The sequence below is a fragment of the Micropterus salmoides genome, unplaced genomic scaffold (assembly GCF_014851395.1).
Source record: "Micropterus salmoides isolate LMB-PRFRI ecotype aquatic unplaced genomic scaffold, ASM1485139v1 Ms_hic_scaffold_8, whole genome shotgun sequence".
Classification (NCBI taxonomy): Eukaryota; Metazoa; Chordata; class Actinopteri; order Centrarchiformes; family Centrarchidae; genus Micropterus; species Micropterus salmoides.
The window spans coordinates 15,273,837-15,301,009 of record NW_024044570.1 but is presented as its reverse complement, the minus strand read 5'-3'; the positions used below and the strand labels follow the sequence as shown (position 1 = coordinate 15,301,009).

The 27,173-nt window shown below is 39.8% G+C and overlaps 1 protein-coding gene across 2 annotated transcripts; it reads right to left on the bottom strand.

Annotated features, from left to right (window-relative positions):
- Positions 1-352: 352 nt before the first annotated feature.
- cd82b (CD82 molecule b) lies at positions 353-25,940 on the bottom strand. 2 transcript variants are annotated; one of them, XM_038705570.1, is made up of 9 exons: positions 25,789-25,940; positions 20,049-20,121; positions 18,747-18,819; positions 13,187-13,311; positions 11,418-11,492; positions 6,844-6,942; positions 5,218-5,391; positions 3,839-3,922; positions 353-2,198 (listed from the first exon to the last, which is right to left on the bottom strand). In XM_038705570.1, exons 2-9 carry the CDS (start codon positions 20,109-20,111, stop codon positions 2,121-2,123), a joined length of 771 nt encoding a protein of 256 aa, XP_038561498.1. In that variant the 5' UTR covers positions 20,112-20,121; positions 25,789-25,940; the 3' UTR covers positions 353-2,120. The 2 variants fall into 2 exon arrangements, with proteins under 2 accessions (XP_038561498.1, XP_038561499.1); XM_038705571.1 differs by having other exon boundaries at positions 25,785-25,910.
- Positions 25,941-27,173: the final 1,233 nt, after the last annotated feature.

Below are 27,173 nucleotides of genomic sequence, written 5' to 3'. Positions count from 1 at the left end.
AAGAAATGAATTAGCTTAGGAGGTGTAAAAAGGGGATGGTAGTGAAATAAGCAATTTCTTAAGAATCTAAATGAAACCCTATAATTAAACCTGCAGCTTCTACAAATCAGGCTTTCAAAAACATAATGAATCACTGATGAGCAATCTTTCATTTTACACTTAAAACGCCATAACATACTAATTTTGCTCATCTTGTGCAAAAGCTTTTCTGTCTGAGCCTGGGACACTGTTGAATACATACTGCCATCTTCTGGCTCCTTTAGGTACAAAACCTGACAACTGACCAAGGGAAAGATTAAATACATAGTTGTTAATGTCTGTTGTTAAAAAAACAAAATGAAATAAGTTCAACTGATTCTAGTGTGTTCAGGTTTAATAGTTCTCAATAATAACAAGAAACGTTTGTTTTTCAAACATGGCTTACAGCTCCACGAATATTTTTTTTGTAAAACTTTTTTGTAAAAGTGTAAAAATATCTTAAAAACACCATAAAAAAGCCTTCATCACTCATTTAGTTAAATTAATATTTGAATAGAACAGGTCATAAAATAGAGGCCGTAATTCTGACACAACTGACCAGTTGTACCCTCGTTTGTGAGATGGCATGAAAAACTATTAACCAAATAAAAGTGCAATCTATCCACAAAATACGACCATAAATCCAACCATAATAGCGTGTTTGAAATGAAGTGGAAGGACTGATGACGAGCAGAGGAACATTTCTGTGAATCATTTTTAGCAAGGATAGCATGGAATGATGAACAGTCATTTTCTGTTCATAGCGGCTTCTGAAATATGCAGTATTATAATAAAAATGCTAGTTTCCAACATTTTCTCTGCTCTTGCAACCAATAATATAAACCAGGGAAAATTACTTCAGGGAAAATAAACCATGACGCAGAGAAGGGAAAATACATTGCGGTCACACAGCTGCCGTTTTCATGTTATTGCTATGATTTTATCAAAATGACGGCAGGTGTAATGAGCTTAAATAAATAAGTTTGGGGCAGGCGCTATGGTAGGTTGATCTGTTCACAAATTCATGCTACAGAGATTAAAATATAGCGATAGAGAGTGATGTCAGATTCATTCTAAGGGTAATTTCTCAGATTCAGACCAAAATAGTGCAGACGAGCTATTGCTGTGCTCTGTACATCATCAACAACTGACAGGAAATGAAAAACAATTGAACTCTTAAAACAAGAGCATGTGGGTGACAGCTTCTCATATAAAACGCTGACCGAGCACTGAAGTGCCATAACCCCTTACCAAAGTCATATGTACAGCTGTAAAAACAAAACAGAAACGACATGAGAATATAAAAAAAAGAACAAGAAGAAATAAAATACTCACTCAACACATCATACACACACTTACTTCATGCAAAACTAGTCATTTTGTTAAGCTACTCGCTACCAGTCAGACACACCCGAGAAAAGGACAGGGACATGATTTAGACACTAACAGATGATGGATAGAGGGAGGGATGAGGAGGAGGAGGAGGGCTACTGAGTACAAGGAGCTGATGAAAGAAGCCAAAACCTCAACCTCATCAGCCCTGCCCTGGGCCTCTCCTCCACCCTCTGCACCAAAAATACCAGCTGCAGCATCACACAGTGGTATTAATTTCTTGAGAGAGTCTACCATGCACCCACCCTCACCCTCTTGTCTCTCTCTCATCTCCATGCCCCGGAGTCAGAAGATTCTCCGGCTCTCAGCTCACCAAATGTCACTAAAGTGCTCTCTACTACTATGTTAAGCACTTCATTGAGGTCAGCCCAGGAAAACAAAACAACACATATATGAACATTTAAAAAAGAAAAATTACAATAACATCATAAATGTCTCCTTAAAAAAAACAAAATGATAACACAACAACGGTAACTTGTGGACTTACTTCCACCAAGCTTGATTGAGAGGTGTGTGTGTGTTTGTGTGTGTGGGACATACGGGGCGTGAGAAATTTGCACAGCTGTCAAGGCAGGAGAAGCTCAAATGGAGGCGACAGCTGTCTCAATTTGCGTGTGTGTGAGTGTGTTCTTAAGAATGTGAGACAAGGAGAGGGAGACAAAAAGAGTCCATCCATCTGTGTGTGGTGTGTAGCTGGCTCCGTCTTCAGCTCAGTACTTCGGTACTTTGGTATAATCCTCCTGGACGACACTCTTGCACAGACACATGGAGAGGATCATCCCAAGGAGCTGGAGGAAATGGAGTTGTCAACTTAGTAATCAGGGAATATGTAGTTACTCCTCATCACTCCACGCAGATCTGATGTTTGTTACTCTTCAGTGGAGCGGAAGCTTCAGTGATGTTTAAGTCACTTTGCTAAGTCTGTTTTAATTGCACTTTGTTCTTATCGATACACCAACTTTTCCACCTGAGCCAAGTGTTTTTTCAAGTTTTTTCCCCACTAGTCTTTCTTTGTTTTCCACAAAGGTTATGTAATTCACAAATAGAAAATGCACATAAAACAGACTACTGTATCATGTATTTTTTCCAAATCTGTGTTAAAACAATGCTCACAAGCTTTTATGTATGTTGAAATCAGGGCTGCAACGAACTAAATTAACATCATAATCAATTAAACTACCAATTATTTACTTAATAAATTGCTCGGCCTATTAAATGCCAGAGGATAGTAAAAAATGCCCATTAAAAGTTCCCCGAAGGCCTAAAGTGATGTCATGCAAGTGTTTGTTTTGTCTGACCAACACTCCAAAACCTAACAAGACAAGGCAAAGAAAAGCAGCAAATCCTCACCTTCTGGAAGCGGGAACAAGAGATTACTCAATCATGAAAATAGGTGCTTGTTATTTTCATGTCAATCGACTAATCGTTTGATCAAGTAATCGTTTCAGCTCTAGTTAAGAGTTTTTGGTTTGCTGTAATCTCTCCTCTAATCTCTCCTCTCCATTGCGGCAAGAAAGTGGCCCCTTCCTCACTGTAAAAGATGGGAGGACAAAATCCACACTCCTTGTTCTGGGTAAAATTGCATTCCAAAGAGCAGCTTAAGTTTATATGAGGCTTCAAAAGTCAGATTTTGACAAACCTAGCTGGTAGTTGGAAACAAACCCACATGCAACTAGCATGAGATATCTCTTCACCATGGCTCAGCAAGGAAACACCATCTGTGGACGATACCCTTTTGATTTTGTGAGGGAACAGTTCAGTATTTTGGGAAATATGCTTATTCACTTTCTAGCCAAGTGTTAAGTGCTCTCAGCAAGAAAGCAGAGTACTTTTAAGACATGACATTTATGAGATACCAATCTCGTGTCTCTTAGTTAAATGTGAAGCTGGAGCCAGGAGATGGTTAGAATAGCTTAACATAGCTTAGCTCAGCAAGACTGGAAGACTGGAATATGTCTACCAGCACCTCTACAGCTCAAAAATATAAGTGTGAAAACAACACATGGTTTTATGGAGAAGTTATGTACAGAGTCAGGTTAGCTGTGACCTTAACTGGCTGCTGGCTGCAGCTTCATATTTAACAGGCAGACATGAGAGTGGCATCAATCTCTCAATCATCAAACTCTTGGCAAAAAAGCAAACAGGCACATTTCCCAAAACAGTGAATTATTCCTTTAACTCTGACTTTTGCCTCATATGAGCTTTGGCTGAACTAAGAATACAGTTTTTGCGTGGATTTTGTCCCCCAAATTTTACAATGGAGTTGCGTCAGGGAGGGATTGATTCATAGCCGGTATGAACAGGAGGAATGATAACAGTGAAGTTCTTTTGACATGCAGTGCATATGGCATATGGAGAATATGATATTAAGATATTCTTGAAAACTAGAACTCATCCTTTCATGCTAGTCAGAGCAAGAGATAGATACCTCCACTACTGCCACACCGACACAGATTCCCAGAATAACGCCACAGTTTTCCAGGAGCCATTTCTCCACGCTAGTCATACAGCCCTAGAGGAGAGAACCAGAGAGGGAGAGAGAAAGAGAGAAAAGTTAAGAAAGACAGTTGGGGGGTGGGGGGAAGCAGAGGAGAAATGAATGGCTTTGTGATCCCTGCCGGACATGAGCAGAGCCTTTTCAAAACACAACTGTTGGCTTTGGACTGAGTCAGAGAGGGGAAGAATAACACGGCTTAGTTGAGCTGAGTAAAACAGTAGAGTGAGAGAGAGAGTAAAGCTTTGCTGGTGTTTGAACAAATCACACAGCACAAACAACATGCCTCAGCAGTCCATATTCACTGTGCTGATTAAGAACGACCACACCAAGCTGGCAGAGTTACGCAACACGAGTCATACCGACTTACGTAATGAGAAAAGGTGTAAGGTCTATGAGGAAAATGCAGGCATGCTCTAGTATTTTTCACCCAGCTGAAGTAACACGGGACAGGGTCTGGTGGCATTTACAAATAAAATGTTACCATTCATGTGAACCTCAGTGGGGCTGGGTATTACAGAAGACAGCGCGCATTGTGTCAGGTAAGACTTCCTGTGACTGTCAAAACATTTTAGCGCTCACTTACTGTCCGATGTCGCAAACCTTATCATAAAGACTTAATGTTGAGCCAACAAGAGATTCAAATACATTCAAATGCGTTATGTTCGCTTTTGTTATGTTCACTTAAAAAGGTACAGGTACAGTGAGTCTGCAGATTGCAACCACCTAAATACCGCTCGCCTCACTCGCAAAAAACACAAAACGCCCTTTCAAGAGCCAGTGCTTGCTTTGTCTGATAATACTCTAATGAAAACATACTTACAAATATTTTATTCCATTTCTGCCAATAGATCCTCCCCGAAATGTTAGACATTGGACTTGGAAGATATTGCGTGTGAAAGCGAAATTGGCTGAAATATTGAACTATGATTTTCAAGAAGTCTTTATAGTAGTTGAATCATGGCTGGTCATCAACCAAAATTTCAACACAGTAAGAACCTCTCAAAGACAGTGGTTGGTTCAGCACAGTGGGACAGACTGCAGTTTCAAACAGTGCCTGAGTGAGCGAGTGACCACAAAAATGATGAACCAAGTGGGCACAGTTGGAAGGATTTTACAATTAATCACAGAATTATGCTTCTCTATAAAAAAAATGTATTTGCATATACCGTTTGAGTAATGTATGTCATGATGCCAGACTGAACCGAGATGGGACAATAGGATAAACAGCTGTTCAGTAAAATTCACAATTATGATTTTCAGACAGATTTTGAACCTTAGTGCAGAAACAGCACTGCAGATTTTAGATGTACCATTTGATAGATGGGCGTGCCTGCAGACAGGTGCTCACACAGGCCGACATGCTTGATGTCCGTGCCAGGCAGGGACTCATTGCGACAGGAACATGGGTAGAGGTTCTGGGAGCTGTTCTTGATCAAAATGTTCTCAGACCAGTAACCCGGACTAGTCCATCCACAGCACTCCATCTGGTGATATGAAAGAGAGGGAGGATGTGAGTTAAAACATTAGGAGATAAAGAGAAAGAGCAGAGCAAGCTTGCTTCAGAGCCATTTTTATTTGCTATGCTCTGACTAGTTTAATGAGTCAGTCCATGCAAAGGACAAAAAAAAGAAAGAAAAAAAAAGCCCAACAAAATCCCCCACATTTCCTCACCAGTCATGCATTTCATTTCAGTCTTAGGTGCTGAGATTCTGAGATATCCTTCTCTGAAACCTCTGCTGCCAGCCAGAAAACAACAGAAGTGAATGGAATTTTGTTTGTTTTCCTCAAAGGATTGAAACTTTAAATTAGAAAAACTCAACGTGCTTTACTTGAAACGTCTCAGTTATTCAGGATAAACGCATATTAAAAGTTTACATAGGGACTATTTCTTCAGTAGATTAGATGCAGTAGATAGTTCAGATGAAAACTGTTCACTGTGAGGTCTGTGGGTTATCTTAAGTGAGCCTCAAAGTTGCTGTTGAGTAATTTAAAAGTACTTTTTCAATGTTTGAGCACCCTTTATAAAATGCCAATCATGTGCAATTGTATTGGGGTGGAGGCAGAAAACTTAAGAGACTAATTTCAAAACCTAGGCAAATAAAACCAAAACTACCTACTTGTAACGTGACGTTGAAGCATGGCTCTGTATACTACGCTGAGTTTGTGTCCTATCACTTGGACCATAATTAGGGGCTACCAAGCTTAATTTCTAGTCAGAGATATTGATGAAAAGAACTACACACAAGCGTCAACAGGCTCCACTGCTGGCCAGTTACATGTAAATAAAATCTAACACCAATAATCGATTTTGTTAATTTAAAAAGGAGCTGTACAGTTTGTTTGTATTTGGTCCCATTTTTCAATGAACTGCTCCAAAACGTGCAAAACTAGCTTATTTAGGCAATTTAAATCATGAGACTGAAGTTTTCCTGTTCTTCACATTCTGCCGACATTGTGTGGATGCAGCATTACAATAGAAAGAACATGTGACCAGTACTGAAAGGTTAAAAGTTTAATTCACATGGGAGACACCCATTCTAAAAATATATGCACTCATGTTACTCTAAGAGTCACTTCAGATAACAACTCTGACCAAATTTCATATGTTAAGGCTCGTGCAGACTACATGACTTTCAGCGTCGGCAGATCACCGTGCTGTTCAGACTACACATGCCGTCTTATGAAGTCTTGAAGTCGTGGCGTTCACACAACGTGACTAATCTACGCAAGCTGAATGCGGCTGTGTCACGGGCTGCTTATCAAACTAAAGGGGTATTAATGGCATGCAAACCGTCACTTTATTGAAGCAAACTTGTTTGATACATTTAGTTTATTCATTTCAATTTTCAGCACTGCAGAAAAATTGAAAGGCTGGATTTCATCTGTTAAGAAGCACTAGACCTCTGTGAGTGTGTTGGTTAAAGAAGTCAACTCACCGTCCTCTGAATGTAGTCCCAGGTGTGCTCTGTGGTCCTGTTCTGGCCAGTGTAGTGGATTATCATGCCCTTTATGATGTTGGACATCTCATATTTCAACTGGGAATGAGATGAGAATATACCATCAACAGTGCAAGTGTCAGACCAATACTGGTTACTTGTTTTTAGTTGATACAAAATACTATAAATAGCTGTACATATATCAATATGAGGGTGCATGTTTGTATGCAAGCCATAAAAAGAGTCAGATTGCCCACATTGCAATCTTTTGTGCACAGTAGAGAGACAGTGTTGAAGAAAAGAAAACAAACACACCCATGCTAAATATTTTTTGAAAATTTACTAGCAACATCTGAACTTAATGTTTCTTAGGGCAACACCTCGGGTGGTATTGCCCTGCGAAGTCCCATGCTGGGCTGAAACATTGCACAAATGCAGCTCAGCAGGACCATGACTCTGTTTATGTGTGAGACCACAGAGCAGTGGCAGCAATGTATCTTCAGAGCTCTGAAGGAGATGAGTGACCGCCTCACCCTATTCTGGGAGAGAGCACCACCCTGCTCTGTGGTGAGCCTTAAACACAGGGAGCGCGTCTAAAGCTACAACACGCACACGCTCTCAGCGATACACACAAACATACGTATATGCACATGTGCAAGTGCTGGAGGGCTAACAGTTGAAAGGGCCTCCGCCTATCCTGAGTCACGCAGGTGTGAGGTTTATCAAGGGAAAGGCGTTTTATGTCCTGAAACCGGTCGAAGAGGTTTCATACAAACACATTAATGAATTTAATTTTAATGAATTTAATAAGTCATTTAGCTGTTATCCAAAGCGACTTACAATTGCAATATATATCAAAGGTCAAGTGCCTCTGGAGCATGTGGATGCACGTGGATGTGTTTTATCCACTACACCATCACCACCCCAACACATATGGCTGGTTCTATTTTTTAGGCTGGTTGCCATTATTGATTTGACCCCAGATTCAAAAGAACAGGTTTTAGAGGAAAAACCCAGGAGGAGAGTTAAAACCTTCCTCTGTCTGACGGTCACCTCCATTTATGGTGTATTCTGTAACTTAAAAAGTGCTTTTGGTGACCTGTTAAAGATGCCTAATTGTTCCACAGATGTAAAACTCACAAACAACGTGATATTTGGATGTGTTCTATAATATTCGATGCATTTCTGAGATCTGTCCGCAATGGTTTTTTTCTTGGTTTGGTTTCAAATGTTCTTGTCTTTTTTAGGTGACTATCACATCACTTGTGATTTGTATTTTAACGTATTGGTTAGGCAGGGTCTTGAGCAAAACTATCCTCTTGAAAAGTGTTAGTGTTGTTGCTGGCTGGTTTCTCCAAAAATGTAAAAACAACCTAGCTTTTAGCTTTTAAAAAAAATGTTTTTAGATAATCCACTGGTCTTTTAATGATTTATTTAGCTTAAGAAGTAGGAGAGTCACACGGTTTGACAATCTTTGGTTTGTTGTGACCTGTCAGACTCCTCAATAAAAGTGTATGTGCGCCCAAAAGCCAAAAATGGCGCACGCCAAAAAATATCCAGACTTATAAAACCGTGCGAACGCACACTTGTTAGCAAGTTCCCTTTACAATCTACTTGAAATGTGGCGCATGTGAAGGAGCTCCATGTCCGACCCTTCAAACGCCCATAGTTGCCTATAAATGGTCAGTGAAACACCCCTCATTAATATTAATACGTACTGATTGCAGGAAGAAAAGGAGGCAAAATCTGACAGAAAAGCTACAAAATGAAATTTAACTCAGTGTGACACTGATGTTTCTTTTGGTGAAGCTGAAGCTGGGTAAAAAATGCACTTTCACACAACGCTTGTGTACTGGAGGAAAGGGGGCACCAGAGCTTCACCCCCTTATAACCGACCTGCAGGATGGGGCATCCCTCTTTTGAGTAGTGACGTCACTGACTGGAGGGACACACACACACACACACACACGCAAGACGGGATGACCCAGGTACTAATTTGGATTCCCCCGTTTGAAAAGAGATTAAACCAAATGCATTCTGCTTGTGTTTGAACATTTATTTAGGCTACCCAAACAGTGCACTCAGTTAATGAGGCTGCCGATGAGTTAAAAGAAATATGACTTGTTGTAAATGACATAAAATAGCGTTATATTTCCATAATGTGTTTTTACAAGCTACACATCACATCCACACGATGGTGCACAGCGTTTGGCTCAAAAAGGCAACACACATCTGATAACAATAGGCAATATAAAACTGCACTCGTATTTGCTCATCTGACACATTGAAAACGGTATCAATTTAAATGTACTTGTCCTCCTGTTCACCTTATGTATGAGAATAAATTGCACTGCATGCAAGTAGGCCTATAACTTAATATGATTCCTGATTAAACTGTCCAACATATTTGAGGTGTTCTTTTGCACAAACAGATACAATCAGGTCCATAAATATTGGGATAATTCTAATCTTTTTGGCTCTATACACCACCACAATGGATTTGAAATTAAACGAACAAGATGTGCTTTAACGGCAGACTTTCAGCTTTAATTTTAGGGTATTTACATCCAAATCAGGTGAACGGTGTAGGAATTACAACAGTTTGTATATGTGCCTCCCACTTTTTAAGGGACCAAAAGTAATGGGACAGATTAACAATCATAAATCAAACTTTCATTTTTAATACTTGGTTGCAAATCCTTTGCAGTCAATTACAGCCTGAAGTCTGGAACGCAGAGACATCACCAGACGCTGGGTTTCAGCCCTGTTGATGCTCTGACAGGCCTCTACTGCAACCGTCTTCAGTTACTGCTTGTTCTTGGGGCATTTTCCCTTCAGTTTTGTCTTCAGCAAGTGAAATGCATGCTCAATCGGATTCAGGTCAGGCGATTTACTAGGCCATTGCATAACATTCCACTTCTTTCCCTTAAAAAACTTTGGTTGCTTTTGCAGTATGCTTCGGGTCATTGTCCATCTGCACTGTGAAGCGCCGTCCAATGAGTTATGAAGCATTTGGCTGAATATGAGCAGATAATATTGCCCGAAACACTTCAGAATTCATCCTGCTGCTTTTGTCAGCAGTCACATCATCAATAAATACAAGAGAACCAGTTCCATTGGCAGCCATACATGCCCACGCCATGACACTACCACCACCATGCTTCACTGATGAGGTGGTATGCTTTGGATCATGAGCAGTTCCTTTCCTTCTCCATACTCTTCTCTTCCCATCACTCTGGTACAAGTTGATCTTTGTCTCATCTGTCCATAGGCTTTTTTAGGGGTTGTTTGGCAAACTCTAATCTGGCCTTCCTGTTTTTGAGGCTCACCAATGGTTTACATCTTGTGGTGATCCCTCTGTATTCACTCTGGTGAAGTCTTCTCTTGATTGTTGACTTTGACACACATACAGCTACCTCCTGGAGAGTGTTCTTGATCTGGCCAACTGTTGTGAAGGGTGTTTTCTTCACCAGGGAAAGAATTCTTCGGTCACCCAGCATAGTTGTTTTCCGTGGTTTATTATCCTCGGTCATGGTTTGTTTTGTGCGCCGCAAATGATCAATGATGTTTTTTTTATTGCGCACTTCAGGGAAAATCAATCAAATTATTATTTAGAAAGGCTTTAAGCCTATACTACTCCGAGGTAATATTTCGATATATTTTACACAGTAGTAGGCCTATTCATTCCAGTTTCATCCTTCTGCCATGTGAGTGGCCGTTTCTCATTTCTCCTCTTTATGTGCGGACACATGGTTCAGAGTTTACTTATGGGACGCACATTTTCCCGTCAAGTTTGTTTTTTATAGATCACAACCTTTGCTTGGGAAGTGGCGTACGCACGTTTCCAGCCCTGTTTTGTACGTACCCACTGTTCATAAGTGAGACCCCTGGTGAGTTGGTGATCCTGCCTGTAGGGGGCACCGCTTTATCAAGGATTTCGGTATAAAGTGGTTTCTGGGGTGATAATTACGGTCTTAAATGGGGCAGTGTTGGACATACCAATATAATGTGTCAGAATATGACAGCAACGTTACCAACATTCATTCAGCATTCATTTGTTAGCCCTCTCCCTCTAACATAAAAAAAACAAACAAAAACCCCGGAGGGGGAGCTGAGCCAACAATGGAAAAATTCAGTATTAAGAGCCTGCCTTCTACTTCCTTTACAGTTGTCACACATCTCCTTCAGTCCACCTGCTTCATCTCACTTTCTACCAGCATCCAACGTCACATCAGTGACAAACCGACACCCTCTCACTTTCCACTCGTCAAGGTACAAAACTGTGATTCATCACAGGATGCAGGGGGCTCATTAACATGTTTAGCTAAGACCTAAATGCAGCCAGTCACACAACTGAGGAGACGAGAACCATGAAAAACCAGTGGGAGGGAGAGGAGGGGTTAAATGGTGAAAAAGATAAAATCAGGACAGAGTACAAAAAGAGGAATAAAACTAAGAAGACTAAAAAAAACACACTGAATAGACAAGAGGATAAATTATGAAGAAGTGAAATTAACAAAAACGGGAAGAGCAAAAGGTAGACTGATTAAGTACATTAAAAGGTAGCATCTTACCCGATCTCTTTGAAAGTAAATGAGAACTCCAGCAGTGACCTGGGCGATGAGGATGAGCAGGAGGCAGGTGAAGTACTGTGGAAAATGTCAGTATAAACATTTACAATAAATACTTTTAAAACACTGGCAACACTGCAGGAAATCAATAACCTCCTATTACTATTATGTAACATTAGACATTATGTACTATTATGTAAAATTAAATAAATAAAATAATTTAAGCAGATTTAATCGAAAGTATCAAATGACAATGTGAAAACAATGTGAGAATGTTTAAGGTGTTGCTCATGGTGAATAACCTACAGAGAATTATCACCAGAACCACTCCCCTCAGATTTTTCCAGCTTTATAGCGAGTTTCTGCTCTTTGTGCAGCTGTCAGGCCTACAACCTCAATGTTTTGGTGCAAAAAACCCTCTGTACACTACCTATGACTAGCTGGTGAACATAGTGGAGCATGTATCAGCTAAAGAGCCAGATATTTCTCTCAGGAGTTGGCGGAGACCAAAAACAGAGTGAAAAAATAGTTAATATTGGACTTCAGGTGGACATAAACACAACTCCAATGCAACTTGTATGCGTAAAGAATAAACTATTTGCTAACAAGTTGATCAGATCAACTTTGCCGATAATTTGTGTTCACAACTTGTTTCTATCCAAAAAGTCAGTTATTGCAAGTAAAAAAAAACACATTATATAACAAACTAGCAGACAAGAAGATTAAACACACTCTTGGGTAGATTTTTACCATTCATTTTAAATTATCATTAATCAGTGTTTAGAGTCTTAAACATAATCTCTAAAGCTTTCTGCAAGAATAATGTAAGCCATTCAAGACCCTTCCTCAGCCTCCCTGAGTGGAAAGGTGGTGTGTGTGATGGGGTGGGGTGGGGTGGGGGGGTTCCTCTGCCAGCTGGTCACTGTCGCTGGGAGAAGTAGGTCACAGCAGTTCTTCAGTTAACCCTAGCAGGTTTAACGCTGTAGAGGTCATGCACCCATCCCCACTCTTGTTTTACTCCCTATATCTCACTGGCTTTACCCGTCAACCCCCGTCCCACTCTCCTCTGTAAATTCACACATGCTGCGAAGCCCCGGCCCACACATAAGAAGAAATGCAAAAAGGCTTTACTGTCAGCAAGAATTTATCATGTGTTCTTAGCTAGGCTTGAGAGCTCAAACAGGTGCATGCAAATGAATATTTAATGCTAAAGTACAGTAACTTAAAATAATATAACTTGCGGATAATAATCTGTGGATACGAGGGACGGGTGATATGGCCCTAAAATAATATCACAATATTTCAGGGTATTTCTGCAATAATGATATTCTTAATGGTAAAATACTAAAAATATTTTTTTGGTTTAGATCTCCCAATAGCTGTTGAACTCTCCTCGCGGGAGCTACTCGTACTCAACCAGGTGCTTCTGCTTGAGGAGGTGAAATTTTGTTGTTACAGTCTTCTTGCACTTCTCACACATTACTGTGGTTTTGTTGTAGATCTGATCTTTGTAACCACACCACTTCCACTCTCCTGAACTCAAGTTGCAATGTTACTTTTGGTTTCAGTCGTTCTTGTTGTTGCAGTTAAGTGTAACGGTATGATGACATTACGTCAACATGTCTAAAGTTGCCATTATCACAATGGAATTTTTAAAAATCATGTACAAAATTACTCCATTATGTCTCGCTGTGGTGGTAACCCTATATGAGCCTCTTAGTAAATGAAACTAAGCTGTAGCGTGTTAGCTTAAAGTGAATGTAATTCCTCACCACACCCAGCAGACAACGAATTTCGTAGATGGCTCCTATGCAGCCGAAGAATCCCATGCCCATTGATAAGGAACCCACCCCAATGAGGATGTAGGAAGCCACTTTGATCGAGTTTGATGACTCCTCTGGAGAAAACATATGTAAACAGAAAGAGAAACAAAAGAGTTCAACTTACACATAAACATTACACTGAAAGCTATACGGAAGCTGCAAACTACGCACCTGCTTCAACAGTTAAATTCAGTTCTTTGGTTAAGCTTCACTGCTTTTTTTTTTAAGACAAAAAACACAACCACTTAGCCCACATGATTTTTCAAAATAGAATTACAGAAGCAGGGCCATGTTCTTGTTTTTCTACTTTAACCACAGTGTGTGCCTGCAAACAAATGCAGCTCAATAGAAGGCCTAGTTCACATGCAAAACCATTTTCATACAGCTAGTCAAAAATGATTCAGGCTACAAACCTTCTCTTTCCTTCTCTGAATTCAGAGCATTATAGTGCTTTTCTCCCAGGAAAGATTATTTTAATAGCCCACCAGAGAGAGTTGGACCAAGACAAGCCAACGTGTGGCGAGATTAATTGATTTCCCTCTTTGGTATGTAGAGCGAGAGAGCTGCAGCAGGAGGAGGAGGGGGGCAGGGACTGAAATGGAAGATTGGAAGGATAGAGAGGAGATAAACTGGAGCCATTAGGTGTCTGTGTGTTATCTGGTCTGGAGGAGCTCCAGAAAGTCCGAGCTCGGTCTAAAGATGAAGCCAGAATCTGAGTTCTGTGAAATGGCTCCAACTCCTAAAGATTCCTGGGCCAAGCAAACAAGAGCAATCAGACAACTCACTCCCATCCATTTGGTGATGGAGCTGACAGACACAGCAGCTCCTCCACCGCTGCTCAATGAATATAATGCAATGCTGTTTCTAGGCTTGCTTACTAGGAAGATAAATAGATGTGATTATTTCAACTTCCCTCTATCGTATTAGCTGCTAATTTATGCAGAAATCATCATACACAGTATACCCTCTATCTGATGCACAATGAATATAAATCCCATTACAGACTATAAAAACAAGTTGTCTTTCACAATACCATTCTTACATCCTATATGGAATCTATAGTTGTAAACTGTTAATAAATGATGAATCAATCAACAGAACATTAATCGACAAAATTGTTGATAATAGAGTGATAATTTAAGTAATTTTAAAGCAAAAAAAAAATCTCATCCAATGTGAGGATTTGCTCCTTATCTCTGTTATCATGTAATATCACTGTACAGTAAATAGCTTTGAGTTTTGGGCTGTTGGTCGGACAATAACAAAACCACCATTGGTCAGTCTTTTGACATTTTTATAGACCAAAATGAATCAATGAATCAATGAATCAATGAATAATAATAACAACAACAACAACAACAACATAATGAAAACAATCATTAGTTGCAATCCTAATGCAAAAATAAATATATCACGTAATAATATAATTTGTACAAGATTACGTAGTGTACTGAGACACTTAAATATAACTATTTACAATACAGACACAAGAGGCACATGTTTGCACAAAGACGTCATTACATGCATGTACATCTGACTCTAAATGGGTTACCAGAGTAGCGCAGGTTGCGGTGGCTTGAGAATACTTGGAAGCTAAAAGTATTTTTAGCTGAACATATGCAGAGGATTTATGTGGCTACAGGGTAGCATTTAAAGGGAGACAGACTAGCATATTATATGTTCTATATCTGGCCCTGCTGAAGCATGTTATTTCTCTCTCTCTCTTTTTCGAATCCAGTGTCTGCAAAAGCAACAGATGTGTACATGTTCCTTAACAAAAAGGATTTACCTGAAGTATTTGGGAAGATGCATTAAATAGTTTAACTAGCATATTCAGTGACTGTCAAGAAACTGAGTGAGTCAACTGAAATACACTGAACATGAGAGTTGCCAAACCAAAGTATTCAAGTCATTGCTGTATGTCTAGTCAGTGGCATAAGAGAGCAATATCTACAAGACAGGAATCAGTGACGTGAAGTGCTGGACTGGGACTGCATGATACATGTTCGCAGTTTTTTCTGCTAGAATGTATGATAAATGTATTTCCAATGTTTGCTGAAAGGAGCAATCCTTGCCCTACTCTTAGGGCATGAGACACATAATCTGTAAAATATACATCAAGTTTCTCAGGCTCCTCTGACTTGCTTGACTTGATTGGTTGTTTTGACCACTCCCGGGTCAAAACAACCAATCAAGCTGCATAGCCGCCCTCCTCGCGCATGCTCTTACTCAGTCCAGCTCAATATCTTTAAAGTGTGGCATAAGACAAACAACCAACCAGCATTTAAAGAACTACCCTCCTTTGCCAACAACAGTGTATAGTACAAAACACATGTTTGATCACATCCTAGCTCTACGCACTCTCTATCAACTAAAGGCAAAGAGGTATGATGGCAAACAGTGGTGAGGACAGTGGTGGACTAGCCTCTCATCCCTGCTATTAGATGTTTTCACCGCTGCCAGTTTTCCAATGTTCTTGGCATGTTATGGCAATACATCTAATCTTTGGATTGACCTGACTATTTCCTCTAACATCAAGTATAATCAGTAGCTTCTTAGTTTCAATATGTTTAATAAATGAAACATATGCAGGGGATGTTAACTGCTATTTCTATCCTACATTCTTAAAATGAAATCTTTTAAAACTCATAAAAGTGTTTCCTCTCAGACCCTCTGCCAGGTGTATCAAAGTTACAGAGCAACAGATACTGCACTTTACAACGTTCCGGCTGTAGATCTATGTCTATGTCATCTGTGGTAACTTTTTTCTGGAGTCAGCATGTGTTCGCCTTGTTACTGTGCTGCTCTGCTCTGTAATATGGCACAGTTCCATGTAAATATCTATAATATAGTTTATAGGTGGTTTCCATGAAACTTTCTATTTCTATTCTGTAAACATGGCCAGAGCCACAGATTCAGCTTGTATAGAGTAGAAAAATCACAGTTGATAATATGTACAGATTTAAAATATAAACACAGGTACATCAACTTTGTGCTGAATTTCTAGAATTTAAGCTGCCAAACGAAAAAGAATCCAACCAAGTTCTCTTTTCTTTGTTCATGCCTTTGGAAAGTTTCTGAATTAATCTGCAGCATATTTCTAAACTCTGCTTTGGCACACTCTCTGGCTCACAGACCTCCTTTCCCAAGCTGTCTTTGTTTAAACATATGCCAGCAAGATAAACTCAAGGCATCATGTCAGGGAGGTAAACTATTGACAGCACTGTATTGAACTAGAGACGTGTGCATTGAGGGGAAGATGCCCTTTTAACTGGAAAATAGGGGGCCTGAAACCAAAACATTCCCAAAGTTCCCCTGCCTGAAGTCATTGGGACATCTGCAGAGGCCTCTATTAATATAACTCATAAAGAATGGAAACTGAAAACACACAGATCCTGTTTATGGTCAGGCAACGGTACAACTTCTGAGGGGAACACACAGAGTCAATAAACAGAGTTGCCTGCAGCTTTGGTTTTTGTTCCTCTACAGGGTGGTAAGAGATTTCCAGTTAGGTTAGAAATCTAGAGACCCAGGGAGGAGTTGAGGTTGACCCATCCTGGGTACAGGCAACAAAAATACATGAATGAGAGGTCATCAAGCCCCACATAGGAAGGGATATCCTCAGGGTATCAGAGAAGCAGGATCTCTGCTATCTCTCGGGGAAACAGCTGGATTATCATAACAATAGGACTGGGGCTAGCAGGGATGATGGATACTGTACTGCATTTGTGTTCTGCAAGCCTGACTGGAGATAAGCAAACTTGTCTCAATAATAACCTTGGAGTGATTCCTCGCTGAGTAGTGACCTCGAGAGGTGAAATATGAGCCAGAGGAAGACAAGACTCAGTCTGACTAGTTTAGGACACAAGGTCAGTTTTGGTTGGTCTTCGTCAAAACTCCAGAGTTTTTACAACTCATCAGTCAAAGCAGCACAGACCTCCAGCCTAAATATAGATTTCTCCAGCTCTGCTCAGCCCCCTTTCTCATTGGACAGTATACCAGTTTTATGTTCTGCCATTTTGCAATACTTACTGGAGGACGTGATAAATGTTTTAGCATATTAAAACTATAATGCTTTAGATGCAATAACATGCAGGTAGAGGGCTATGCACACTCATAGAACTGGAGTTACATCCAGTAACTACTATTTTCCTCGCTTATGCAGTCTAGTAACACAAAAGTACGGAAGGTAGCGTTACGATAATTTTCACCGTTGATTAATCCACTGATGATTTTCTTGTTTCATCAGATCGCTATGTCTATAAAATTATAAAAATTACCTACCACAACATCCCAGAGCTCAAAATTCTGTCTTCAGTTAATTTATTTTGTCAGATCAATAGTCCAAAACTTAAAGATATTATGTTTACAGTGATATAAAATATCAAATCCTCACGTTTAAGAAGCTGGCACCAGAAACCATTTAGCATTTATGCTTAGCGATTAACTTAAACATCCATCCATCCATCCATCATCAACCGCTTATCCTGCGTACAGGGGCTGGAGCCAATCCCAGCTGACATCGGGCGAAAGGCGGGGTACACCCTGGACAGGTCACCAGTCAAAAATAGTTATTCGCTCTTGTTAAATATTGTCTGTATAAAAGCAGTAAATCTGGCACAGTTACCGCGTTGGTTTAACACTCATCATCAGTCCTAGCTTTGCGACCCACGTCATATGAGAAATGTGTATCATGGTCTCATTGAAAGAAATGCTGTATTTGACTTCCAACACATATTAAGTTGCCAGAAAATAAATTAAAAGAATTCTTCTTTATAGGCTGATGTTGGGAGAAAAACTCACTGCTGCTCTCGGCAATGCTCCATCTGGGATGAATACACTGAAAGCATTTATAACAAGATTTATGGCAACTAAGAGTTTCCATCGGTTGTTCCCTGTTCTTTTCATGCAAGGCTGGAACTGGGTTTAATTATGCTTTCTCTAGTGTTTTCACAGCAGATAACCTACGTTACACATTTTGTTGTCTATGACAAAGATGATAACTACGCCATGTAGGAGATTGGTTTCTTTTTCACATGTTGTGTCTACAAATAGATCTGTGACTACTTCGGTGAGGGTGGGAGATTCTATCTGTGCACCTCTGCTGTCTGGAGAGCTGAGAGAACCCAGCAAGTTCAAAGTACAACTCTGTGGAAAAATTGAGGAGGGGTAGTCTGTATGTCAACAGGTCAGCTTTTGAGTGGCTGAGGAAGTCATTAAGTTTCATCTGTGAGTCACAGTTTTTGTTTGGTATGAACATCCCTTTGTGGTTTCTTGGGAATGATTCCTATAGGATAAATTCCACATAAGCTATACAGAGTAGGCCAGAGGTTTTAGGATTTGACAAGCATACTCTCCAAGGTCTCAGACCAGATGTATTGGCATGGGTCAAAAGTGCTGAATGTTTGCTGACGTGAATGTTATCACTACAGGACGTGGCAGCAAGACTGTGGATGTGTGTGTGTGTGTGTGTGTGTGTGTGTGTGTGAGTGAATGTTACAACACTTACGTAGAACAGCAATGAAGCTCTGGTTATCAAAGAGGACCCACAGGCCAAAGCCCGTGATCAATGCTCCGAAGATCTGTAGAGGGGAAAGAGAAAAGAATCAGGCACCAGTTTGAGAGCGAAACACAGAATTTGTGCTGGTGTGTCTTGAACAGAGGGCCTTATTTCTGCTTACTCAGTCTGTCACATCTGGGATTCATCAGATCCTAACTCTGCTTGTCTCTTTCTCTCACAGCAATGTGCAGAGGGAAAAAATATGTGGAGAGGATCAAGAGACCCATTCTGCTGTTTTTTCCTCACAATTAACACCCAGCCAGTCACAGATCTACCAGTCATTCTCAGTCTTCAATGTCCCTTTCAGAACAGCAAACTGAACAGTGTAAGTAAATAAGGATAAAGGGAGAAATTCTCAGAAATTAAGAAGAATCATCACCTCTATACTGGAACATTTTGTTACTGGCATCTTAAAGCCTCAGAAAATCATCAGTTTTACCAAATGTACCCTTGTAATGAGGTAATGAAGTGCAGAACTTCTATGTAATTAACATGGCCCTTGTTTATACGTTGTGGATCACTGTAGTGGGAGTAAATCCATAGATGAGAGGCTCTGTTGATTCACCAGCTTCCCCTCTTGGACCGCCACCCCTCCCCAACCCCACAACAGTCATTAGAGCCCTAGTTAAGAGCTGCTCATTTAGAGGGACTGTTGAGCTCCCGTCAACCATCATTAGCCCACCGCTTCCTGGCTTTCCCTCCGCTAGCCTCCGCTAGCCTAATCTCTCCAAATGGACAAACCCTGACACAGACACACACGCTTCCTATTAGACACCAGTCAAGTGTTCACATCAAAAGGTTTACAGCCACAGTCTCATTGGAAGGGTCTGGACATCCTCACAGAGTCAGTTTTAGGAATCTGGGGTTATAGCAACCCCTGGACTATATTTTGGCCGGTGTGAGAGGGAAGGAAACAAACAGAAACCATCTGTTGTTGTTTAGACCTGGCTGTGTAAAGGTACTCTGTAAAGTTTCTTGCCCCAGGCAGAGTCACAGCAACATTTCCCTATGTATCTCCACTAATCTCTGGTGCTATTTCAATATGGACGCTTACTCAAATTAAAACCGCTGACAGGCATCAGACAGCTCTCGATTTGTCGTACGTGTCTGGTTCAGCTTAGGTAGCACAGCATACCTATCTTTCTTTGGTAAACAAAGCTGCTGACAAAGTGGAAGTCATTTGACAAGATTTTGACAGCATTTTTCTGCAGCACGGCCATGAAGCAGTGATGAAGAGCTGTGATTACTTACAAAGAAGAGGAGGTTGAAGAGGAACAGAAAGTACTTGGTAACTGTGATGCATCCTTTCCCCATGGCTGTGTTTCTGGAAAACAGAAATTAATTTATTGGTTAAATTAAAATTGCTGTATTGTGTGGCGGCGTGTGAGATAAAAAGAGAAGAAAGACACAAGATGGACAAAAGACACAACAACAAACCAAAGACAGCTAGCCTTGAGATAGCCTTGCTTTAATAGTTGAGTAAGCGGGCTATGGAACAAGGACACAGGAAAATCTGCACAGTTGGGTTCCTGATTAAACACAGCTTTAATCTTCAAAGCAACATCAGCCTAATTCATTTTCAACAGTTATCCAACGAAGGTTAAAGTCAAGGGCAAATGGACTTGGTTAAAGATACTGGAAGACGTTCCGTCCCTCATCCAAAGGACTTCTTCAGTTCCAGAACTGAAGTCCAGTTGCCCTTGACTTTAACCTTCGTTTGGATAACTATGACCTGGATGACTGAGAATCTTCATAGACATCATTTTCAACAGCCACGTTTCTCCAGTCTTAAACAGCCCAACCTGCTCTAATGCCCATTTTTATAAGACAACAATTGGCATGCTGTGTTAAAATATTTGGTTTTACGACAGTATTGGATGCTTATGAAAGCAAGTTTGTTACCAAATATAGGTTTTATTCTTGACAAACAAGAAGAACCACCCTGGTGAGACGGACTGGAGGGAACAGACATCCACAAAGAGTAGTGAAGTCATGATTAGCATGCTATTAGTAATCACAGGCAGATGGAAACTAGGCCCAAGCAACAAGCTTGGTTAGAAATAGCATTTTATCAGTCAATTTTATGAACTATTTAAAGCCAAATGTACAACAAGAGTAGCCTATTTAAAACCATATCCAGCCATATTCAACAGGTCTGGCTAATGTTATACGACCACATAACAGACGACATAACAATCAGTCCATCAAAGGAAGCTGAGAACTGTAGCTTTCTCACATGTTAGGTTCGGTCATGTAACACTGACATCTGCATTGTTTCAGTTTACCACTCACTCATCATCTCTATTTGTGTTTCCCATGTACATAGATGTATATGTGGGCGCACAAGCCTACACATACATTTAGTGACTTTTCTGTGAGTAAAATGTTCCTTTGAGGAAACACCTGTAGTCCAGGCCAGCAACACGTATACAGCAGGGACACTTTATGAAACTCTCTGGCAGCATGATTCTGCCCAGGGCTCCATGAGTCCAAAGAAAATATTTACCACAACCAGACCTTTTTTTTTTTTTTCCTTCCCTTCACTGGGAGCAGTTTTATATATAACCAGCCATTGTGGTTATTTGAGGAGTCTGAAAATATCCTATAGAGACAACTCCCCGTGTATCAGATTACAAGCTGTTCTCTTTTCTGTGTCTTTTTTACATCAAAACTATAGGTTCTTCCCAATGGCAGACCAGGGCCTGTAATAGCGTGTATTTAGCTCTATTTTAAAAAGTGTATACTACTTTTGGAAGCAGAAACCCATGACCTGATGTTTATTGCGTATAATTTCTGAATACAAAAGTCCCATATTTTGCACTGTTTTGTTTTTGATTGATGTCTATTTTTGATTGATCTTTCACTGACTTGTTTCGTAATGGTGGGATTCTTGTTCAGAGAGACAAGCACATGTACGCGAAAAGGAATACTGTGTTATGGCAGAATAAGAGGTAGTAGTAGGTAGGTAGAGTAAAAATTGCAATGTTTCATTAAGCAAACTATCACTTTCTACAAAGACTAATGATGCATTACCAGTTAAATTGCTTTTTGAGTAACCTTGGAAACCCACTAAAATAGCATGCAAATAAAGTTAATTTGCTGACATCTCAGTCCCATGTGACTAGACTTTCATCTTCCCCCGTCAGTTGGTTAGTAAGTGTTTGTGTATAAATGCCTGCCATCTCTTTTCTATATATGCATCATTACAACAGTCTTTTTCCCCTTTAAATATGAAATGGCGTATTTACAAAGACCCGTCTAAAAATGCCATCATGTTGTTAACTGGACAGTTTTTTTCCCAACTACTACTGAGTTTCTTTAATCTCTTCTCTGCTGATGAAAACGCATTGTGTTTTTGTAACAGTGTGTTATTGCAAGACATTGTTACAATATTTTTGTAAGATACTGTTACAGTAATGTAACAACCAGAATAATGGTAATAAAAGCTTAATTTAATCTAATCTTCCCAATTAGATTCATGAGTCAGTAGGAAGAATAAAACCCTGAATGTAATACAATTTGAACTGCTGGAAACCATCATAAGCACTGGTTATTTAGAGTAATCAAATGCAAACATGAACAAGTATTTACTGAACTGTATTACTTGTACTTACTGTACTACTGTCTCAGCTTTATGTAGAGGACACAATCTATAGAGTAGGCCAGTCACAAGTCGGTTACGGTTAATATTACTATTACTAACCACCTATTCTAGCCTATTAAACACAGTTGATAAGCAAACTACCAACAAAATTAGATGTTTACAAATCTGAACATGGTATAAAACCCAAACCAAACAGCAGATACCCCTGCAAAGTACATAATCCTTAAAGGAGATTGTTGGTATTTATATCTTGATGGTGAGCAGCAGTGTGGATTAAAAAAGGCTTAGTTATGACAACCGTTTGTTGGCTGAGCTCTGTCCATCTGAAAACAATTCCTAACAATGCCTCAGTGCTACTTATTATATTTTCAAACAATAAATTAAATAGGCTAACAGACCCAGTCCCATTCATTCTGAAGCAGCCAAGTGACCATATTAAGGTTTGCAGAAATGCCAAACCATAAATACACTCAAATGTTTTGCACATCCTGCAGCCATGGGGCCATTTTATGTTTATTTTTGCTCAACCTACATTGACAAACCCAATCACACTGTCTGTTTTTTTGTGAAAATAAGGACTGGAAAGTGCAATGGAAATTCAAAGTTTAGCCAAATGGCAAATCCAAGAAACAGTGCCATTATAACCTTGTATAACAGCTAACATTCATAATGGTTCTGACATTAAAAGGAAATTGGACATCAGAAAAAGACAAGACTAAGTTCAGGCTTATGGTGCAAAACCCATGTGGAGAAAATAAATTATTTCTCTAAGAAAGCTGCAAATGAGTCACCTGGTCCAAACTCTGTGACCTCATACAGCCATTTCTTCCCTGCGTAGCCCCCGTTTTCCTCCCTGTGGTTTGGCATGAGGTGGGATCACTGTCAAACAGTGTTTGGGGTGCACTAAAGGAGGTGTGCAATTGAACTTAGTATTTGTTTCTTGGACAAAGTGCCAGTACAAAAGCATGGGGAGATAAGAGATTATGTAGACAACATTAGTGGCAGATGGCATCGACTGTGTCTGTAACAGATCCAGCATGGATCAACTGCAGCCCTACTGTATACAAAAAGTCAGGCGATCTGCCAACCTCCATCTACCACCACCTCCTATCATAGTCATATTTGACCCATTTACACATCTGTGAGGCCATCACGCTGACATGAACCTACTCACATCAGCCTAGTACTAAAGCCCTTAATACCATGCAGAATCCTGCTTTAACATTTGCAAAAATGCCATTTTTACACAGAGCACGGTCTAGATCTGCTCTATATGAAAATGCAATGAGATAACTTCTTTTACGGCGCTGTAATTGGCACTATATAAATAAATTGAATTTAAACATCTGTGTAGACATGATATAGCTCACTGTCTACAGTAGGGCTGAATGACATGCAAAACAAAGAGGAAATAAATATTTTAGTTTTCACTTATGTGACTCGTGATTTTTGCTGGGGTCCGTACCAAAAAAGCATGTTCCTTTACGTCTGTAGAATATGATTTGTAGGCTGGGGCATCTCTGTAGCACCTCAATGCTTGATTTATAAATGGCATTGTGACAAATTTTATCTTTATCAAAAACATAGCACCCAGCGAACAGACCCCGGATAAGCAGTTGAAGATGGATGGATGGATAAAAACTATAGCAGCTCCTTGGCCATATTGAGATTTCTGTAATATTAAATATAATATATAAAATTCAGTTTTGTGAGTGTTATTGCAACTTGCAAGGGTGAGGACTAGGCCTGCTAGATCATTTTCGTTATCAAAATACTTTTAACGTCTATAAATGTTTTGAATTATCTCGGTCATACAAAATCTGTAGTCTAAACGGTTCAGTCAAGAAGACACAGATAGTCGACTGATTATGTAAATATAACTTGAAACATCATTTTTTTAGGTCTTCTCCAAAGGTGGTCCATATTGTTGCAAACGACCACGTTCAGTCCTGCCCTAGAAGGGATCAGTTGAGTTGCTTAATAACTTGATAAGCCTCAAAGAATTCTGTGGGATGGAGGGGATATCCCAGTTAGCAATGATGGGACTTGAGTGAAATCCCCCACCTGTGTTCAGTGCCAGGTAACTTCCCAGCATTCAGTGGAAATGATGAAAGATCTGTGGTTACAAGACTAAACACAGCACAACTTGTTTTGACCTCTCTTTTTAATCATTTAGTCTATATACAAAACACAAGGACACCTATCAGCATTTTCCTTACAATATAAAACAGAAAGGAGAAAAAGATGTGGCTTTGGTGAAATGATTTTTCATCTGATTTAAATTACAGAAGGAACACATGTTTCCGTCACAACCAGCTTCAAATGTGATGGAGATACCACTCTATTAACCTCTTGAAGCCCAATTTGTGCATCATCCGTAGCTGCAATGAAACCAGCAATATGAGGCTTTATTCACCAATAGCGTGAGGCTGTGGTGTCCTTGACAGCATCACCAAACTCGCCTACAGTTCTCTACATTGACTTTTCATGACACATCATGTGGATACTTGATGTTAATGCAGTGCTAATAATGTAGTTCTTATAAGTGACAGCAGCTGCCAAATACATGGCTAGTTGAACAGTGATGGTGGCCAATTGGGACATTTCACCAAACCCAAAAGCAAACTCCCACAAATCAGCAAATTCAAATTCTGTCACTGAATAATTGATGACTCAGAAAAAAAAAAGTAAGAGCAGACAGTAACTGAGATTTGAGAATTAATTTTCCTTACTCCAGTAGGTCAACTCAGATGTGAATTTCTGCTTGTAAACCACAATATTGCCAGAAACTTGCACCTTCTTCCAAAACTGTGTTAACTGGACGTGGTCTCTCATTGCTTCTTTTCAGTTTTACCACAAAAAGGCCTCCTTACAGATCACAATGGTTTTCCTACCAATCCCATTAGACACACACAAACACACAGACATATATCCTAACAACAACAAGTTTGAATCCCACAGAACCCTCTGTGACAGCTTTGATCAAGTCCAAGATATGACCCTGACACTAAAATTGACAAAATGTAAAGTCAGTTTTTTCGAAGGATTAACCAAATTAGTTCGATTCATCATTTCAAAGTCGTTATAGAGCGTTAAAGGACGTTAGCTTAAGGTAACGTTAACGTCAACTGTAAACTGACGTGGTCAACTGTTAAATGCTGAAACGTCGACATGTTTGTGTTTCTGTTAGTTTAGTAGAACTTTCTTTCATTAATGGGTTTCTGGAGCTAACGTTACATAGAAAGTTTTCTACAGGCAAAGGGTTGATAGATGGCGGCGGCTAAGTTACAACGACGGGCAACTTTACATATTCTGTCGTAACGTTAATCTAATTTGATTAAGTTACTTGCTAGCTAGATACGTGTAAAAACGCTATCTAAAACTTACTTTGACTTCTTCTCCAAAGTTGGCTGAAGGGTCGGCCGTCTTCTGTCTTGTTTGCTGTGTGACAAACGGTCGCTGGTCAGAGAAACAAGATGTGTGTATGTCTGGGTGGATCTGCGTGTCTGAGAAAATGTTAACACCCCTACCGTGAGGCAAGCATGGTAGCTTTTAACCCTATCCTGTCCGTGATCATGGCCCGCCAAGCCAAATAACTGTAGAGGGAGGCCACACTGGTGCATTTTCTTACTGACAACTGAGTCAGACAAGCTTTTTTGCAACACTATCATGCCATTAACTCAACATGGCTAGCCTTCTTTCGTTGTTGTTCCTCATCCAAACAAACAGCATACTGTTTCCTCCTCATTATTAAAACATGACATCTAATGCCACAAATAATCAGCAGGCAGTGAGCAATTTCTGCCAGACATTAATTTGTAATGTTAGGCCTATCTCTTTAATGCAGTTTACTGATTGTTGTTTACATTACAGGCACAGTATCACTCCATGTAGTAGAATTATTAGCGGAAGTCAGTAGTCAGCAGTAGTAGCCGCAGTCCCTGAGTAACATCCTGTCAGGATGCAGAGACTTCTAAGGTGGTTGCAGCTGCTGTAAACTATAATAACAATTATCAGCTGATGTGAAATGTGGGCCTAATATTTTGTGATTATAGGTGATCATCAGTTTTAATCTGATGATCACATAAAGATAGTTTGGGTATGACTGTTTTGTGAGGAAACAAAACTTTTTAGAGCATAAAATAATAATTCTTGGCCTGTGAGAAAATAATAATAATTTACAGCCATTTCCTGTCACAATGCAAATTTTACTTGAAGATGATCAACCGGTTATATTTCCATGTATGGTGATAATTTAAATTATCCATTATAAGCTATACTAAAATACTGTTTACCACCATGCCTTGCGAAATAAACCAGGACTCAGTATATAGAGTGGAAAGTATGGGGAGAATGCATACACAGGGACAATGGGAGCTTTTTGCCTATAAACAACCTGAACCACACACACATTTCCTGTGCCACACAATCCCCCTTTTCACCCTTTGCCCAATGTGTGTGTAAAGGAGAGAGAGCACACTGGGGAAGGAGAAACATTAGGCAGGAAATTTACAGGAATATGTGGTAGGCTACACAAGGTAAGATTAAATTAAATTCACTTGAAGATAATCATGTTATGACATGAACACCTTCCAAACAGAAAACACTAAACAAAGGGTGAGGTTACATAACAGATCTCTTGTTTCTTTGTTGAGACACGTCAGAACAAAGTTGTGGGTTCTGTTTTGTGGAGCGATGCTTTAAAAAAAAAACAAAAAAACTAGACATTTTGCTGAAGGCACTTCCGTAAGGCATCCTGTTCCAGGCTGTTC